This window comes from Somniosus microcephalus, chromosome 13 (genome assembly GCF_052327205.1).
Source record: "Somniosus microcephalus isolate GS21.2 chromosome 13, FLI_Smic_1.0, whole genome shotgun sequence".
Classification (NCBI taxonomy): Eukaryota; Metazoa; Chordata; class Chondrichthyes; order Squaliformes; family Somniosidae; genus Somniosus; species Somniosus microcephalus.
Window position 1 is genome coordinate 37,612,622 of NC_140999.1, and position 19,239 is coordinate 37,631,860.

The window sequence follows — 19,239 nt, forward strand, 5'->3', positions numbered from 1 at the left end:
CTCATTACTGAGCTCTGGCTCGGAGTTAATGTCAGGCCCCCGAACCAATGGGCTTCAGACTCTTCACAGTGGCTAATATTTGTCTGGATTAAGTTCATTAACTGAGAAGCATTTGATAAATCAATGGATCACCCACCTCCTAAGTGTTGCGGTTAGGGTTGCAAAATTCTGGGAATTTTTAAAAAGAGGAAACTTTCCATGGGAATGTTGAGTTTTTTTGCACACTGATGGTTTTCGTCTCTGATCTTATATTATCTTTGTCATCAAAATAGACATACTGTTCCATACAAATAAAAACAGGCTTTCAAAACTTTATTTAGGTTATAATTTTGAACTTTATTGAACCCCCACAAAAAAGACCCATTTAAAATAAAATAAAAAGAGCGTCAGCTTATTTAGCCTGTAATTTGTCCTTATTTTGTCCCTTTGAGTCTTCTACTCATCATTGCTCCTCCTGATTCTCTGACTCTGGCTCTGACGTGTCCATTTCCTCCTCTGTGTCAGTGTCTAGCTGTGTGGTGGACACTTCTGTATCTGGCTCAATAAGTTGTAGGTTTGCCCGGATAGCCACCAGTTTCTCCACTCTCTTGTTAGTCAGCCTGTTGCGCACCTTTGTATGCGTATTCCCAAAAAGTGACCAGTTTCGTTCAGAGGCCACTGATGAAGGTGGGATTTGGAGTATCACCGATGCAATAGGTGACAGGGCCTCAGATACACAAAGCCCCTTCCACCAGGTATGTGCACTGATATGCTTGCATGATTCCCATATCCCGTCCCCATTCCAAAGACCTTGCTTGATAGAGGACTTTGCCAAATTTCCCAGAACTTTGCCCATGTCCAGATTGAGATGGTGTGAGAGGGTAGAAATCACACTAAGCGCTGTTGATCTGTTCTCCAGAAAGTATTAGTCTCCCAACATGCTTTGGGTCCAGCATGTATGCTGCAGCATGAATCGGCTTGACACAAAATTCTTGACGCGTCTGTATGAATTGAACAATTGCCTTCTCCTCTGCTTTGAGCAGCAGGGATGTGGGTAGGGCACTGCTGATTTGTTCTTTTAAATCAGCAAAAAGCCTGAGAACATCCGACAAGACAGTGTCATCTCCTTCAATCTGAGCAATTGCAGATGCTACTGGTGAGAGTAGTTTAAGGCTGCTAACCACTCTCTCCCAAAACACATCATCCAGCAGTATTTTCTTGATGGTGGTTTCCATATCCCCAGACTGGGATATTGCCATTTCTTGCAGCGACTCCTTACCCACCAGACGGCTGTTGTACATTATGACAAAGCCACCCCATCTAGTGTTGCAGGGCAGCTTCAGTGTGGTGTTCTTGTTCTCTGTCGTTTGCTTGGAGTTGTAGGTTGCTGCAACTACTTGTTTTCCCCTGACATAGAAACACAGAAACATAGAAGATAGGAGCAGGAGTAGGCCATTCGGCCCTTCGAGCCTGCTCCGCCATTCAATGAGATCATGGCTGATCATTCAAATTCAGTACCCTGTCCCTGCCTTCTCCCCATATCCCTTGATCCCTTTAGCCTTAAGAAATATATCCAACTCTTTCTTGAATATATTTAATGAACTGGCCTCCACCGCCATCTGTGGCAGAGAATTCCACAGGTTCACCACTCTCTGGGTGAAGAAATTCCTCCTCATTTCAGTCCTAAATGGCTTACCCCTTTATCCTTAGACTATGACCCCTGGTTCTGGACTCCCCGGCCATCAGAAACATCCTTCCTGCATCTAGTCTGTCCAGGCCTGACAGAATTTTATAGGTTTCGATGAGATCCCCTCTCAATCTTCTAAACTCCAGTGAGTATAAGCCCAATCGACACAATCTCTCCTCATAAGTCATTCCTGCCATCCCAGCTATCAGCCTGGTGAATCTTCGCTGCACTCCTTCCATGGCAAAAACGTCCTTCCTCAGGTAAGGCGACCAAAACTGCACACAATACTCAAGGTGCGGTCTCACCAAGGCCCTGTACAACTGTAGCAAGGCATCCTTGTTCCTGTACTTGAACCCTCTTGCTACGAAGGCCAACATACCATTTGCCTTCTTAACCGCCTGCTGCACCTGCATGCTTACCTTCAGCGACTGGTGCACAAGAACACCCAGGTCTCTTTCCACTTCCCCTTCTCTCAATCTATTGCCATTCAAATAATAATCTGCCTTCCTGTTTTTGCCACCAAAGTGGATAACCTCACATTTATCCATATTATAGTGCATTTGCCATGTTTCTGCCCAATCACCCAACCTGTCCAAATCGTACTGGAGTTTAACGACATCCTCCTCACAGCTTACCCTCCCCCCCAGCTTTGTGTCGTCTGCAAATTTGGAGATATTACATCCAATTCCCTCGTCCAGATCATTAATATATATTGTGAACAGCTGGGGTCCTAGGACCGATCCTTGCGGTACCCCACTAGTCACTGCCTGCCACTCGGAAAACGACTCGTTTATTCCAACTCTTTGCTTTCTGTCCGCCAACCAGTTCTCTATCCAAGTCAATACTGTTGTGTCGGTACCTTTCTACCTAGACACAATTTAGGACTCCGAATTCAGAGATTCAAACATGAAGTGCTTTATTGGAAGGAAAGGAAGTTCTGGCAAGTTCCGAACAAAGAGAGCTAAACTTAACAGAGAACACCCAACCATTTATCTCCTGTGACAGCGCCACCACAGGTGGGAGGAGAACACACAATACATAACATTTCCTCCCCTCTTAAATGGAAGGCCCACATTATTCCTCAACGGGTAAGTTACTTTCAATGCACTCAACGAACCTAGGGTAGAGGTGGACTGCCTCAACCCCTGACTTTACCCTGGGGTTTATTCTGCCCCAGTCTTGTGGGTAAGTCACTAAGCCTACAGATCCAAGCGTCTTGGAGGCCGCCGCTCTCTGACAGGATACCGGCGGTCATCGCTGGCTTCCACAGTAGTAGGCATTGACACAGGCCTAGATGGAGAAGGTGCCTGTGTCAGTCGAAAGTAAGGAGTTTGCACAGGTGGAACAGTCTCTTTGACTTCCTGTGTTGGAGAAGAGCACTGTGGCAAAGGATGCTGGTTTGCGGTATCATCCGGAAACAGTTCAGGCCAACCAGCCATTGGAGCCTCTGTGGCTGTCTCTGCACCTAGCAACAGTTGATCTGTGTGTCTTCTCCAGACGACGTCCTCAGCAGTCTCAACCGTGTAAGACACAGGGCCTGTCTGCGCGATCACCGTAGCAGGAACCCATTTCGGTCCAGTGTTGTAGTTTCGAGCTAGGACGTGCTCTCCTGGATGAAACCGTCTCTCCTTGGCTCTTTTCTCTCTCTTTTCAACTTGAGCTTGTTGTTGACGATGGACAACCTGCTCTGCCCTTGGAAGTTTGAGTAAGTCAAAACTTATCCGCAACTGCCTCTTCATCATGAGCGAAGCGGGGGAAGTTTTGGTTGTGGCATGCGGCTCGTTCCTGTAGGACAACAGGAAGCTGTTCAGACGTCGGTGGATTGAGCCCGGACCTCGCGATGGCTTCAAGGCGTGCTTCAAAGTTTGCACGAACCTTTCTGCCTGGCCGTTAGTAGAGGGATGATAGGGCGCAGACCTGATGTGTTGGACACCATTCACATGCAGGAAGGTTGCAAACTCCTGTGATACAAATTGTGGACTGTTGTCACTTACGAGTTGTTCCGGTGAGCCATAACGGCTGAACATCTCACCAAGTTTCTCAATTGTTTTCTCTGCCGTGGTAAACCTCATCACAGCGACCTCCGGCCACTTGCTACAAGCGTCTACAACCACCATAAACATCTTCTTTTCGAAAGGACCGGCGAAGTCCACATGTACTCGCTGCCACACTTCTGCAGGCCAATCCCAGGGGTGTAGGGTTGCCAGCTGTGGAACATTCCGGACCCTTTGACATGAGGAACATGTTTTGGCTTTCTCCTCAATATTCCCATCGAGACCTGGCCACCAGAAGTAGCTTCTTGCCATTTCCTTCATCCGAACCATCCCACTGTGGCCTGTATGAAGTTGTTGCAGTATAGGTTCCCTCAGAGGTGGCGGAATGATGACACGGCGTCCCCAAAGAAGACAACCTGCCTGGATGGAGAGCTCATTTCTTTTTGAAACGTAAGGTTTCAAACTAGGAGAATCTCCTATAGCTCTCCCTCGAATGACATCGTCCATTACCTCAGACAGGACTGGATCGTTGCGGGTGTACCTTCGCACCTGAACTGCAGTGACAGGTGCTCCCTCCACTTGTCTAAAGTAGAAGATGTCTATCTGACGAGGCTCTGGGGGAGTAACAGGCAAGGGTAGCCTCGAGAGACCGTCTGCGTTGCCGTGCAAGTCTGATTTGCGATATTTGATGTCGTATGTGTGTCCTGACAACAGTAAAGCCCACCTTTGCATCCTGCTTGCAGCGAGAGACGGAATTCCGGTGTGGGACCCAAAGATTGAAGTCAATGGACGGTGGTCCGTCAGGAGTGTGAACCTTCTCCCAAACAGGTACTGATGAAATTTTCGAATTCCAAAAACGATTCCCAAGGTCTCGCGCTCGATCTGCGCATAGTTACTCTCAGCCTTGTTCAAGGTGCGTGATGCGAAGGCGATAGGTTTCTCTTCACCCGAAGGCATGATGTGGGATATGACTGCTCCCACACCATATGGTGATGCATCGCATGCTAGCTGCACGGGTAGCTTTGGGTCGAAGTGTGTCAGGACCTCCGATTTCAGCGAAAGCTTCATTGCACAGTTCAGTCCATTTCCATGTTTTGCCTTGACATAGCAACTGATGTAACGGCTTCAGCAATGTTGCTAAGTCTGGAATAAACTTCCCATAGTAGTTAAGTAGCCCCAGAAATGAACGTAACTGGCTCACATTCTGGGGTGCTGGGGCCTCCACGATCGCCTTGACCTTTGACGGCGCCTTATGCAGGCCAGTAGCTTCAATCACATGCCCCAGGTACTCAACTGAAGACTGAAAGAATTCAGATTTGTCTTTACGAACTCTGAGTCCGTACTCTTTCAGTCGTTGTAGTGTCGCATCCAAGTTCAGAAGATGATCCTCCTCATTTGTCCCAGTGACAAGGATGTCGTCCAGGTAGCACTGGACTCCTGGCAGTCCACTCAAAATCTGATCCATTGCCCTTTGGAATAGAGCAGGGGCCGACGTAATTCCAAACGGAAGGCGGCAGTACCTGTATAGCCCCTTGTGTGTCACAATTGTTAGAAGCTCCTTTGATTTGTCATCGACATGCATTTGTAGATAAGCCTGGCATAAGTCTATTTTGCTGAACTTTTGCCCTCCGGCCAGGCCCGTAAAAAGATCATCAATGAGGGGAAGAGGGTACTGTTCCGTAGACAGCACCGGGTTAATAGTCACTTGAAAATCCCTGCAGATTCGAACAGATCCATCCTTTTTCAGGACAGGAACAATGGGTGTGGCCCATTTGCTCACGCTCACAGGCTCCAGGACTCCATTCTCGACTAAGGCCTCCAAGTTAGCCTCAACTTTTGGCCTAATTGCATAGGGTACAGGTCGGGCTTTGTGAAACTTCGGCTTGCTGTCAGGTTTAATGTCCAGTCTCACGCTGATCTTTTTCATGCTCCCAAGTTCCCCATTGAAGAGTTCTGCATGTTTGTTTAACACTGCAGTCAGACCTGACTCCCCTTTTGACATCATGCGGACTGCAGGCCAGTCCAGCGTGATTTTCTCTAGCCACGCACGTCCCAGTAGCGATGGGTAATTTCCCTTTACCACATATAGTGGCAGTTATGCAGTCTGTCCATTCAATTTAACTGTCACCTCAATGACGCCTCTCATGGCCACAGGTTCGCCGGTATATGTCTTTAGCAGAATGTTTGTTGGCTGAAGGGTAAGATGCTTTAGCATTTTGTTGTAGACAGTGTCTGAAACAAGGGACACAGCCGCGCCTGTGTCCACCTCCATCCGCACTGATTGTCCCTCCACCAGTGGTGACACCCAGTAGCCATTTGAATCACCTGCAACCGTCAGTATGTGCACCTCTTCCTCCTCAGAGGTGTCGCTCCCCTCTGTTTTGCTTGTTCCTTCATACTGCACTGAATGAACACTCTTTTTCCTCTCTTGTCCAAATACAGACATTTTGCTTCCATGCTTCCCAGCTCTGTCTGTTCTTTTTTTACCTCTACAGGCGCGTTCAATGTGACCCTTTTTGCCACAATTTCGGCATTCCAGCTCCATACACCAGCAGTCATTAGCGTGATGGCCCGTTTTCCCACAACGGTAACATGTGCCGTTCCGCGCACCTTTAGGCTCAGACGACACCTTGTGAACTCTTCCTGTTGAACTCATCTGGTGAGCCTGCTTTTCCGCCATCTCCATGGAGACACTAACTTCAATGGCCTTTTCAAGAGTAAGGTTGTCCTCAGTAAGAAGGCGCTTCTGTGTGGCTGCATTTTGCAGACCACACACACACGAGTCTGTCTCTAATGGTGTCCTTCAGCACCTTCTTGAACTCGCAGTGTTCTGATAACCTTTATAAAGCAGCAATAAACATCGTCACTGATTCCCCCTCCTCTTGATTCCGTTTGTGAAATCTAAATCTCTCAGCAATAACCAGAGGTTTTGGTGAAAAATGTGCTCCAAGAATTTCCACTAGTTGCTTATATGTTTTAGTTCCTGGCTTATCTGGCTGCACGAGGCTGCGAAGTAAATTGAATGTCTTCAGCCCGATTACACTCAAAAAGGTAGGCACGACCTTTTCATTTGCCACCGCATTCGCCAATACAAAATAGTCAAAACGTTCCGTATATGCGCTCCATTGCTCCACATTTTCATCAAAATCACCGATGTTTCCTAATATAGTAGCCATCTCACGTTTCAAATTAAAATTTCTGTTTACTCACTGCACCCGTAACGTACACAGATTCATCCGCTCCTCGTTGCCACTTGTTGTGTCGGTACCTTTCTACCTAGACACAATTTAGGACTCAGAACTCAGAGATTCAAACATGAAGTGCTTTATTGGAAGGAAAGGAAGTTCTGGCAAGTTCCGAACAAAGAGAGCTAAACTTAACAGAGAACACCCAACCATTTATCTCCTGTGACAGCGCCACCACAGGTGGGAGGAGAACACACAATAGAACACACAATACATAACAAATACCTTGCCCCCAATCCCATGTGCCTTCATTTTGCACGCTAATCTCTTATGTGGGACCTTATCAAAAGCCTTCTGAAAGTCCAAATACACCACATCTACTGGTTCTCCCTTATCTATTTTACCGGTTACAGCCTCAAAAAATTCCAGTAGATTAGTCAAGCATGATTTACCTTTTGTACTTAACAACTTGCTTGGCTCTCTTGTACAGTGTTTCCACGGTTCTCAAACCCATGATGTCCTTGAAGAGCAGGTTGAGCCCATGAGCTGCGCACCCAATAGACGTAATATGAGGGTAGGCCTCCTCCACTTGAGCCCAAGCAGCCTTCATATTCGCTGTATTGTCAGTAACTACTGCAAAGGCCTTTTGTGATCCAAGATCGTTGATGACCGCTTTCAGCTCATCAGCAATGTATGTGCCTGTGTGTCTGTTATCCTTCATGTCTGTGCTCTTTAAGAACACTGGGAGAGGAGTGGAGACGATATAGTTTATGATGCCCTCCCCTCGTACATTTGACCACCCATGTGAGATAACTGCAACACAGTCTGCCATCGCTATCGTTTCTTTGAGCTTTCCTTGGACTCTGTTATACTCAGCCTCCAGCAAATAAGTAGACAAAGCATGTCTGGTGGGAGGACAGTATGCAGGGTGAATAACATTGAAAAATCTCTTCCAGTACACATTGGCTGTGAGCATGAGGGGTGAGCCTGTCGCATATAAAGCTCGAGCAAGGCACTCATCTGCATTCTTCTGGCTATGGTTATCCATTGTATTAAAGAACCTTCCAAGTGGGCCAGTAGTTGCTGATGATAAGGACCCTGATGCTGAATGTGAACCATCATCTTCTTGAATGGAAGCAGAGGAACTCTGGGCTGACTGCTGTGAGCTTTAAGTGAAGTTGTTGCATATGGATAAATGCTGCTGCATCTTTGTGGCATTCTTTACATATGACTTTGTACAGTGTTTGCACATGTACACAGTCTTTCCATCTTTAATGCTTGGGGTAAAATGCTTCCACACATCCGACGGTAAACGTGGCATTGTTCTATGCAGAGAAATAAAGGGCATTTGTCTCTGTGTCGAACTGCGGTCGATCAGCATGATTGCAACAGGGTGAGTAAATTTTTCCTGATGCTCCATGTGATGGAAGCATGACCTGTGCACGCACGACGCTACATCACCAATAGAGGGAGCTAATCGCTCATCCAACCAATCAGGACACATTTGTTCACAGTCACACACAAAACTTGTAATTATTAAAACAAGCCAAGTAAGAAGATAAACATATATTGATTAAGAAATTCCTTAATAATTAAGATTCCATCTCTGTTAGTAATTTTAAGAGAGGACCTGTGAAAAAAAATGAAAGAAATACAAAAAAAAAAATAATATTATGCTAGCATGTGCTTTTTTGGGCAAAATTCCCAAGCTAAACTTCCCGTGGAAAATTTCCGGAAATTTACTGGAAACTTTCCACCCCTTCGCAACCCTAGTTGCGGTGCGCGCTCACTGTTAAATCGGTGTTTTTATTAACCGGTACCTGCTGCTGGTGTGACATGTTTAACGTCTGGTGAGACTGAATCAGTTTGTTCCAGCACCATCCCCAACCTCCCTTCTTTTACACTGATCTCTCCCCACACCCACCCCGGCATGAGTCAACTCTCTCAGGAAAGGGAGAGGAGAGGGAGGGAGAGAAGGGAGAAGCAGGAGAGGAATGAGGTGAAGGAGGGAGGAAAAGGAGCATAGGGGAAAAGAGGGGGAAGGGAGGGAGCAAAGTAGAGTGGGAGAGCAGGAGAGGGGAGGGAGGGAGAGAGGAGGGAAAGCAGGATGGTGGAGGAGAGAAATTGGCAGAACGAAAGAGGAAGATAAAAGTATCCTGAAATGCGGTTTTGTGAATGGGAGGAGCCAGGGTTTGAAGGCAACTTTTACTTGTATAGTTTGACTGAATTTTCTAACAATTCAGTTGAACACCCCATTGAGTAATGTCACTGAGCTGTAAAGCAGAGGAAAGCTGTGCAGAATGACATTTAACTGAAGGAGTTAATTTAATGAGTATATATCAGGGTTTACTGTACCTCCATCTGCTGCCGTCCTGGAGCTCAAGACCAACAGTGGCAGCAGTTTGTCTAATACCACATGCAAGAACTGGACCAGCTCCTCCAACCGAACCAGCTTGAGCATGTAAACAGCCTGAGTCAGTGCCTCAGTCTGATGGGCTAAAGAATAGTGTTCACCCACGGCTTCACACAGTGAGAAGAATCGCTCCAGGTTCCTGTCCTGTAGCAGTAAACAGAGTACAATGTAAATGGGAACCAGGAGAATCGAGATACAGAACAAGTCAGCAAGCAGACTTTACCCTCTCAGATCTTTTTCCTTAATAACTTTGAACAAAACAAAGAGAAACTCTTAAGACTAAATTATAATATTATTCCTAGTGTCCACAAAACACTCAGAGGAACATAGGAAGAGGCCATTTAGACCCTCCAGACTGTTCCACTCCATCCACCCGCCTTGGTTCTGAAGCCCTTAATACCCTTGCATTACAAAAATTTATCAATCTCAGTTTTGAAATTTTCAGTTGACCTAGACTCAACAGCTTTTTGGGGGAGAAAGTTCCAGATTTCCAGTACCCTTTGTGTGACTCCAGTCCCTGCGGTGCCCACTGGTCGTGGAGGGCCTCAAGCATACCGGCGGGCACTGCATGCTCCTTCTCCAGGGCCACCCTGGCGCAGACAAGACCGCGGAAGAGGGGCAGGCAGCCATGGTGGCCCCACCCTCCTCCCTCCATGGGCCGCCTCTATCCTTGACCAGACCCATGAGCCGACCCACAAGAAGGTCCTCCGACTTGTGTGCCCCATTTCGCACTGGGTGGCCAAAGGCCAGGAGCATCTGACTGAAGTGGAGCCAGAAATTGAGGAGCAGCCCCCTTAAATAATCGAACAGGGGCTGCAACCTCTCGCACTCAGCATATATTTTAAACACAGACTCATCCAGGATCATTAAGATTCCCCTATATAAAGGTAGAGTTTAGGAGAACCACTGAGCCAAGCCTTTATTAAAACACTCAGCCCTATAGAGTCCACAAACCAGTCCAGTAATGAGACACCTACACACTCATCAAGACTTCTGCATGTTTAGACTCATACTTCTTCAGTTTGACCCAGTCAATGCAAATCATCGCACAGCGAGACCGAGAAGGGAGAAAATAAACACTCGAATTGGATAAAGCATCCACTCAGCTTAGGCAGATTGCATGTGCCTGGTTGGCACCGTGGGGGCTCTCTGGCCTCTGTACCAGAAGGTTGTAGGTTCAAACCCCGCTCTGGGACTTGAGCACATATTCTAGGCTGACACTTCGGTACAGTACTGAGGGAGTGCTGCATTGTCAGTGGCAATGCCGTTTAGATGAGATGTTAAACCAAGACCCCAGTCTGGCTGTTCGAGTGGCTCAAGTGGATGTTAACGTTCTCGTGGTACAAGCTGAACAAGAGCAGGGAATTCTCTTGGAGCCCTGGCCAACATTCCTCACTCATCCAACACCAACAGAAACAGATTATCTGGTCATTAGTCTTCTTGTTTTTGCCATTTGCAAATGACTGCTATGTTTGCACATCAAAGTCATTCTTTCTGTGTGAAGTGCTTTCAGACATTTTGAGAGAAATGATAAGGTCAGATATCAATGCAGGGTCTATCTTACTTAAAATCACAGAGAAAAGGTAGGAATTGCAGGAATGTAACTTAAAAATCTGCATCTACAAGTGTAGATTTTTTTGAAACAAAGTTTACAAGATCACCAAAATTGAAGGAAAACTACACCTAGATCAAGATGGGAAATGTCAATTGTTTAAAAGTAAGACTCTCTCAGGCAGGGACTTCTCCACAGGGTTCTGGAGAAATCTAGCTCATAAATATTGTACTTTTTAATCACTAAATAAACAGGATACGATGAGATCACTCACTGAATTCAGGGTATGACGACATCACTCAGCGAGCTCAGGGTACGATGACATCACTCAGTAAGCCCAGGGTAGGATGACATCACTCAGTGAGCTCAGAACACAATGACATCACTCAATTAACTCAGGGTATGATGACATCACTCTGAGCTCAGGGTATGATGATGTCACTCAGTGAGTTCAGGGTATGGTGACATCACTCAGTGAGCTCAGGGTATGATGACATCACTCAGTGAGATCCAAACATGATGATATCACTCAGAGTCAGAGTACAATGACATCAGTCGGTGAACTCAGGGTACAATGACATCACACAGTGAGCTCAGGGTACAATGATGTCACACAGTGAGCTCCAGGTACGATGACATCACTCACCGAGTTCAGAGTACAATGACACCACTCAGTGAGCTAAGAACACAATGACATCATTCAGGTAGGATGAGATCACTCAGTGAGCTCAGGGTATGATGACATCACTCAGTGAGCTCAGGGTAGGGTGACATCACTCAGTGAGCTCAGGGTAGGATGACATCACTCAGTGAGCCCAGGGTAGGATGACATCACTCAGTGAGCTCAGGGTAGGATGACATCACTCTGAGCTCAGGGTAGGATGACATCACTCAGTAAGCTCATAACATGATGACATCACTCAGAGAGCTTAGGACACAATGAGATCACTCATTGAGCTCAGGGTATGATGACATCACTCAGTGGGCTCATAACATGATGATATCACTCAGAGAGCTTAGGACACAATGAGATCACTCAGTGAGCTCAGAACATGATGCAAGGTGCCTATTTGGTGCCCCACAAACCCGCCCGCCAAATTAAATTGAGGCCAGGACCTCAAAATGGAGGGGGCCTCTTCACCGCCAGAACGGGCGGTCAACCAGCGCGCTCCACCAATCCGGCACCCCAAAGTCAAAATCGAGCCCCTGAGTTCCTGACAGTTATGAGTCTGAAATCATTCACCTGCGTGTGCACTGTCGAAACTGGGCGCAGCTCCAACTTAAAGACTGGTTTCTGATTATCCAACCACTTCAGCCCAGACAGCGAGGTCTGAAATAAAGAACAGGGACAGTTATTAGGAACTCAAACCTTCAATAAGTTGTGGAGACCACACCTGAAATACATTTCAGAGTGCCCTTCTCCAAACGCTGAACATGACCCCTGGCCAAGGGACCCTACTCCAGCACTGCATAGAACTGTTCAGAATAGCACTGTCAGGCACTGAGCAACCCTGTATGGAATGGCACTGCATGGCGTGACACTACCACAGGATCAAAGCTTCCATCCCCAAGTGCCAAGCTAAGTGTGGGAGAAAATTCTTAATGATATCAAACTGAAAAAATAAACTGCTGCCATTATCAGGACCAGAGGGATCGAGAACGAGAGTGCATCAACTGTCTAGGGAGAGTCTGTGAGATGATGTAGCTCTAAAACAAAGGAACATAATAAATAAAACACAGCTGTAAATAAGGTTTTCTTTTACGGGTTATAACTCTCAGTGGTGGCTGACATCAAATGTAGAGAAAAATATCCAACCAATCACTGCATTGCTTGACCTTTCACCTCAGGAGGCCATCCTCACAGCCTGCTCCAAAACAGTAATTGCTGCGTAGAGCAGAAGGGTGTGCAATTAAATTAATATAGAAATATAAGTCAATAAATCCAACTTTGTGCCAATCATACTCAAGAAGACTTGATATTAGTTGAAAGATATTTGCTGAACAGTTCGTTCGCGGGTTCATGACCTCTACTACCACAAGGCCGATCTCTGAATTGTCAGTCAAAATACCGGTGTGTCGATCAGCTTTGGATAAATTGCATGAGACGGAGTCTGTGATCGTGCACACTCTGGGCAAGCTGCGGAGAAACAAACAGCAGCTGCCAGCTCCCCACCAAAGCACACCAACACTGTGAAGGAGCAAGGTCAGACGATCAGCAGCACCTAATGAATGAGTTTATGTTTGCCTTTGTTTTGTAAATTTCCCGTTTCATAGTACAAACAAAGGTCGTCGTGTTTGGCCAAGTCATCAGTTGTGAATTCCTCACATTCCCAGCGCTGCTGGGATGGTGCGAGGAATGCCGTTGGTGGGAGGGAGGTCGTCGGAGCAGACGTGAGTGATGATACTTGACCTGTGACAGGTGTGAAGTGGGGAGGTTTCCTCTGCTGGAGGCTGCACCAGGAAATAAAGTGTCGGCAGTGGCAATCGATAAAATTAGAAACATTTTTGAGGTGGGGACGTATCAGACCGGGGTGGAGTGGGGCGTTGACAGTGGTTGGTCCTGGGTGGGCAATTGGTCATCAGCTCGGGGTGGGATGGTCAGGAGAGGTTCAATGGGACTTAATGATTGGTTGTAGGTGTCCTCAGTGCCAATTGGTCATTGGATCAAGACACCAGGAGCAGTGCCTGCCCAGTGCCCAGCAGAGTAATGATGGGGCTGGATGGAGACAAGTAATTGCAGGGCAACTTTTAAAGCTTAAGGAAAGGTCACAAAGGGGCATAGAAATCACAGCTGCTTTCAATTAGAAGAAATAGACACAGTGCCAGGGCACCATAGTGCCAGTGACCTCTTCTGAGCTTTGTAAAAAACATATTGGGCCAGTAATTCCTGTCCCAACGCGTGAGTACGGTTGGGGTACTCACACGTCTGGCCGGAGGAAATGCCGGTTTTCAGCATGCACAGCGCATGTGGGGAAAACCGGCATTTCCTGCCCTCTGAACGAAGGGGTTCAGAGGCAGAATGCGCGTGACTGCACAGGCAGCGCGCGCGCAGTAAAATTCCTTTTTTTTTCCAGTGTTGCGCGCGTGCAAAGGGCCTCCGATCTTTACGCGTGGAAAAACAAGACGTAAGTATTTCGTTTTTCAGGTAAGTGGGCTTTTAGTACAATGTAGAAATGTTTTTTCCACAGGTTTGTTATTTTTAAAGAATTTACAGGATGGTAAGTTTAGTTTTAGACCCTATTTTTTAAAAATTTATTTTTTTCAAAAAATTGATTAATTGTTTAAAACATTTTTTAAAACTTATTTATAGTTATTATAATCAGTGGGATGTTTTTTAAAATTTTATTTAAAGTTAAAGTAGTGTTTTGGCAGCCCATACTTTTCATGAGTTTGACAGCTGTTACTGTCAAACTCATGAATGAGTTTCCCCTCCCCTGATTGGCTGCACAGTGCTCACCTGATCCCAGCCGGCACATCGCACTAACTACGCCGCTGGATCAGGTTAGCACAGCGCGCCGACAGCTGAACCGGGCCTGTGACAGGAAATGCAAGCAGGCCCGGGCTTCAGATGTCGGCGCGCAGGGTGAGTGCAGATCGGGGGCTTGCACGTGCGGCAAGCCCCCGATCTAATTTCAGGGCCATTAAAGACCTGGGTGTGGTGGGGGAGAGGGAGGCTGGGAGATGGGTCCACTCCTGGGAGAGGTAGCGGAGGCTACTTTTAAAATGGAAAATGTACTAAGCAGGTCACTGACCCGGGGAAGAGGGTGCGAGGCCTGGGGCTCAGGTAAAGGAGGCAGCAGCTGCTTTGTAACAGCAGGAAGTGAGCTAAGGACTTAGATGTAGTGGCGATGGGGGGGAGCCAGCACTGAGCCAGCAGCAGTGGCCCCTTTAGGAAAGTTTCAATGCGTTATAAGCGTTTTAATTGAGTGAATGTACCTCTAACCTTCCATTCCCCCCAGTATGTGACCCCTAGCTGCTTTCACCCCTAGTCTCCCAACCCCTTCCTCTCCTCCTTCTCCATCCCCACATTCCCTGCTTGTTTCCTCGCACTGAGCTTGGCGGGGCTCATAATATCAGGGGTGGGAGGCACGAGGTCAGGGAGGGATGTTGATCGCTGGCCTGAGGTAGTAAGCTTAAGGTACGACCATGGATTCTATAGTGGCCTGCTGGAGGATACCGGGACCAGGCAGGTAGCCCGAGTGCAGAACGGGTAGCCCCTGGTCTAAGGCCCAAACTAACCATCAGGTGGCAGCAGAAAGTCGAGGGACGAGGAGTAAGTGGAGCTGGGGGAGCCAAAACTTTAAGTAATACTTAAATTTGGGAGCGGGGCTTCGATTTTAGGTCGAAATAATGTCTTAAATTTTTGGCAGTGGGTCCAGGCAGTATGGTGGGGACTGAAGCCCAGGTATGAGCAGTGGTGCAGAGCTGGGACATTATGTCAAACAGAATGTAATAAGCCTGTGCAGGGCCCCAGAGCCCTGAAACAGCACAGGAGTGGAAAAGGTTTTAAAAATTAAAACTTGGGCAGAGCTCTAATGGTGGCACTGGTTTCAGTGGAGTGTGGAACATCTGACCTGTGACAGCTAAAGTGCGACAGCTAAAGTGCGACAGCTGACCTGCGACAGCTGAACTGTGCTAAACACAAAGATTCACCTGTTGTTATATTAATATAATAAATAGCTATTTAGTTGCTGTGTACTTACAGAGCTTACTGAATACAGGAAGGGAAGTTTGTCCAAACAAACAGGGAGCTCGAAGGTTCCGCAGCGCAGGTGTCCATTGTCCAAGATTGATAACCACTGTCATTATTAAGAAGAAGATGGACAATTAGTGCTCCCTATTATAACCCAGGAACATAAGTAACATTTCTATGCCATTCAATACCCTTTTGCAAGTGAGAGAATATAATGCAGAATATAAAGTCCTTGTTGTATAAGGAGCACTTTGTTTAGCCAATAATCAGGCCGATGGAATTTTACAATCACCACCGCTGATCACAATCAGAAACAAAATCAAAAATTCAAATATCTCATGAAAATCCTGCATCAAAGTGGTTTAAAGTGGCATGTGTTGTACACAGACCTGATCCGTTGACTCTTTCTCTTCACTATGTGACCTGTGGGGAATTTCTTGCCTGTTTGATGTTGGGTTGAGGGGCCCGTCCAAATCAGCATCCTCCAATCTGGCCCAGCACCTCCACCCACGCACCCAACCCGAGTCCCGGAGCCCTGCTCGCCAACGTGCCAGCTCTGGCAACAAAACATACCCTCACCCACATCGCAACATGGTCTCAGCGTGACACTCACTCCCCTCCCCGTGAGCTTACATAAGAACATAATAGGAGCAGGAGTAGGCCACATGGCCGCTCGAGCCTGCTCCGCCATTCAATAAGTTCATGGCTGATCTTCTAAATCAACTCCACTTTCCCTTATCTCTTGATTCCCTTAGTGCCCTAAAATCTATCGATTTCAGTCTTGAATATGCTCAACGACTGAGCCTCCACAGCCCTCTGGGTAGAGAATTCCAAAGATTCACCACCCTCTGAGTGAAGAAATTTCTCCTCATCTCAGTCCCAAATGGCCGACCCCTTATCCTGAGGCTATGACCCCTAGTTCTAGATTCTCCAGCCAGGGGAAACAGCCTCTCAGCATCTACCCTGTCAAGCCCTGTAAGAATCCTATACGTTTCAATGAGATCACCTCTCATTCTTCTAAACTCCAGAGAATATAGGCACATTCTACACAATCTCTCCTCATAGGACTGCCCTCTCAACCCAGGAGCTAAAAACATCTTTGCTTTCCCATTTAAGGGTTGGTGTTGGCGGGCAATCTGACTGTTGAAAGTGGCAGGGATCTGGCACTGGGAACGCAATCTCCTGAAAATTAAAAAATACAATGAAAAAATGTGACACTAAAAACGCTGGAAAAAATAATTAAGCAGTGTCAGGGTTTGTGAACACACTGAGTCCATTCAGCCCAATTGTATATAATTATTTTAACTTAGTTTGTTGCCTTTCCAGCTGAATTCCTAATTCTGTTTTCAATTTTCAAGAGAAAGATTCTAATCGGGAACCGCACTTTATAAATGTAACTGTAGGTTACTATGGAGACCGATTAGGGTGCAGCGCAATTAAAAGTCAGACCAGCAGTACTCATGGAACAGACAGATGGGGTCGTCACAGCTGAAAAAAAGTATTGTTTTGCAAATGATTTTAAATTTAGAAGCAATTGTTAGTGCTGCCCAGTGTAAATCCTGATAGGAAGAGGCCATGATCCTGTTATATCTCTATTTATTATTGCCAAGATTTATATTGAGTCTCCCTTTCATCTAAGGGTAAACGGGATGTCCTTATTTAACATACAGTCTGCTGTGCTCTCTGTATCGTATCACACACTCTGTTTACAGCGTAACCAGCTCCTGAATAAAAGCATGAGCCACAACACATACAAATAAAATGTGGAATGAGGAAAGTGTCCGATAATCTCTGGGAGCAGCTGCCTCACCATTCCGTGCCCCCAGAATTACAATCCAAGTGAATTCAGGAGCCATCACTATTTCTCAGGTCTAATAGTGTAACATTTTATATTTAAATAACTGCTGCCGGGAAGCACTGGGTGGAGAGTCTCCTGCACTGAGTGGAAAGTGAGTCCCCTGCACTGGAGGGGAGAGTCCCTGCACCGGGGGGGAGAGGGAGAGAGTCCCCGCACCAGGGGGGGAGAGGGGGAGAGTCCCCGCACCGGGGGGGGGAGAGGGAGAGAGTCCCTGCACCGGAGGGGGGAGAGGGGGAGAGCCCCGCACCGGAGGGGGAGAGTCCCCGCACCGGGGGGGGGGAGAGGGGGAGAGTCCCCGCACCGGGGGGGGGAGAGGGGGAGAGTCCCTGCACCGGAGGGGGGAGAGGGGGGAGAGTCCCCGCACCGGAGGGGGAGAGTCCCTGCACCGGGGGTCGGGGGGGGGGGAAAGAGGGGGAGAGTCCCTGCACCGGAGGGGGAGAGTCCCTGCACCGGGGGTCGGGGGGGGGGGAAAGAGGGGGAGAGTCCCCGCACCGGAGGGGGAGAGTCCCTGCACCGGGGGTCGGGGGGGGGGGAAAGAGGGGGAGAGTCCCTGCACCGGAGGGGGGAGAGGGGGAGAGTCCCCCACCGGAGGGGGAGAGTCCCTGCACCGGTGGGGGTGGGGGGGGGGGGGGGAGAAAAAGAGTCCCTGCACCGGTGGGGGTGGGGGGGGGCGGGGGGGGGGAGAAAAAGAGTCACTGCACCGGGGGTGGGGGGGGGGGGGGGCGTGGAGAGTCCCTGCACCGGTGGGGGGAGAGGGGGAGAGTCCCTGCACACCGGTGGGGTGGGGAGAGGGGGAGAGTCCCTGCACCGGGGGGGGGGGGGGGGCGGGTGGTGGGGAGAGGGGGAGAGTCCCTGCACCGGAGGGGGGAGAGTCCCCACACCGGAGGGGGAGAGTCCCTGCGCCGGGCGGGGAAGAGGAGGAGAGTCCCCGCACCGGGGGGGGGCGGGGGGGGGCGGCGGGGGGAGAGGGGGAGAGTTCCTGCACCGGAGGGGGGAGAGGGGGAGAGTCCCCACACCGGAGGGGGAGAGTCCCTGTGTTAGATCCATGTATCTTGATGTTGTGTCCTTCAATAATTAGACAAAAGACTGCAGGGAACAATCAACAGGTGTTTACTGAATGAGGTTTACTCTAGAACTAACTATACAGATCCCTACTCAGGGTTTATATACAGGTGTGGTCACTGCCGGTACTACAGTATACAGGAGCTGTAAAAAGTAGTTCTCCCCTTAAATGTACATACATTACAATTCCTCCCCTTTTAGATTAACAGTACCATAACACTCATTTAACAATTAAATATCAAACTAATTACAATTAACACTTTTAACATGCAACATTAGCTGAAAATAGTCTATTTATAAATTCAGTCTTTGGGGAGGCTTCCTGATCCTTTCTGGATAGCGCCTTTCCCGAGTGTCTTGCTCTTGGTGCGGAGGCGATTCTGGCCCCCTGTCGTCGGTTGGTTCATCCGCTTCTGATGCTACTGTTTCTGGGGTAGATGCTACCTGTACGTCGGGTTCATCACCAGGTACGTATGGGCGAGACATGGGGTTGACTCGTTCCTGTGACTCTAGGATCTGGTCAACATGGCGTCTCACAATGTTCTCCCCAACATCCACTGTGTACATTAGTGGCCCCTGCCGTGTGCATATCGTTCCTGGTTGCCATTTCTCTGTTCGGTAGTCGCGGGCCAAGACTGGTTGCCCTACATTGAAGCTCCTTGTCGGCTTCTCATTGATGTGCTGGAATTGCTTATTCTCAACATCTCTTCGTACATTTGGTCTGAGCAAATCCAGACGTGATCTCAACCTTCGGTTAAAGAACATCATGGCCGGGGTCTGGTTGGTGACTGCATGTGTTGCATTTCTGTAGGCTAA

General features: G+C 48.0%; 1 protein-coding gene across 1 annotated transcript in view; it reads right to left on the reverse strand.

Annotated features, from left to right (window-relative positions):
* Positions 1 to 19,239, reverse strand: part of LOC147108234 (dedicator of cytokinesis protein 7-like) — a gene marked incomplete at its 5' end in the record, with an annotated part of 242,453 nt that overhangs the window by 98,250 nt on the left and 124,964 nt on the right. The window contains 3 exons of the mRNA XM_086005998.1: positions 9,201 to 9,402; positions 12,054 to 12,140; positions 15,514 to 15,609. Of these exons, the coding sequence (XP_085862124.1) occupies positions 9,201 to 9,402; positions 12,054 to 12,140; positions 15,514 to 15,609 (385 nt within the window). The remainder of the gene's footprint in view (positions 1 to 9,200; positions 9,403 to 12,053; positions 12,141 to 15,513; positions 15,610 to 19,239) is intronic.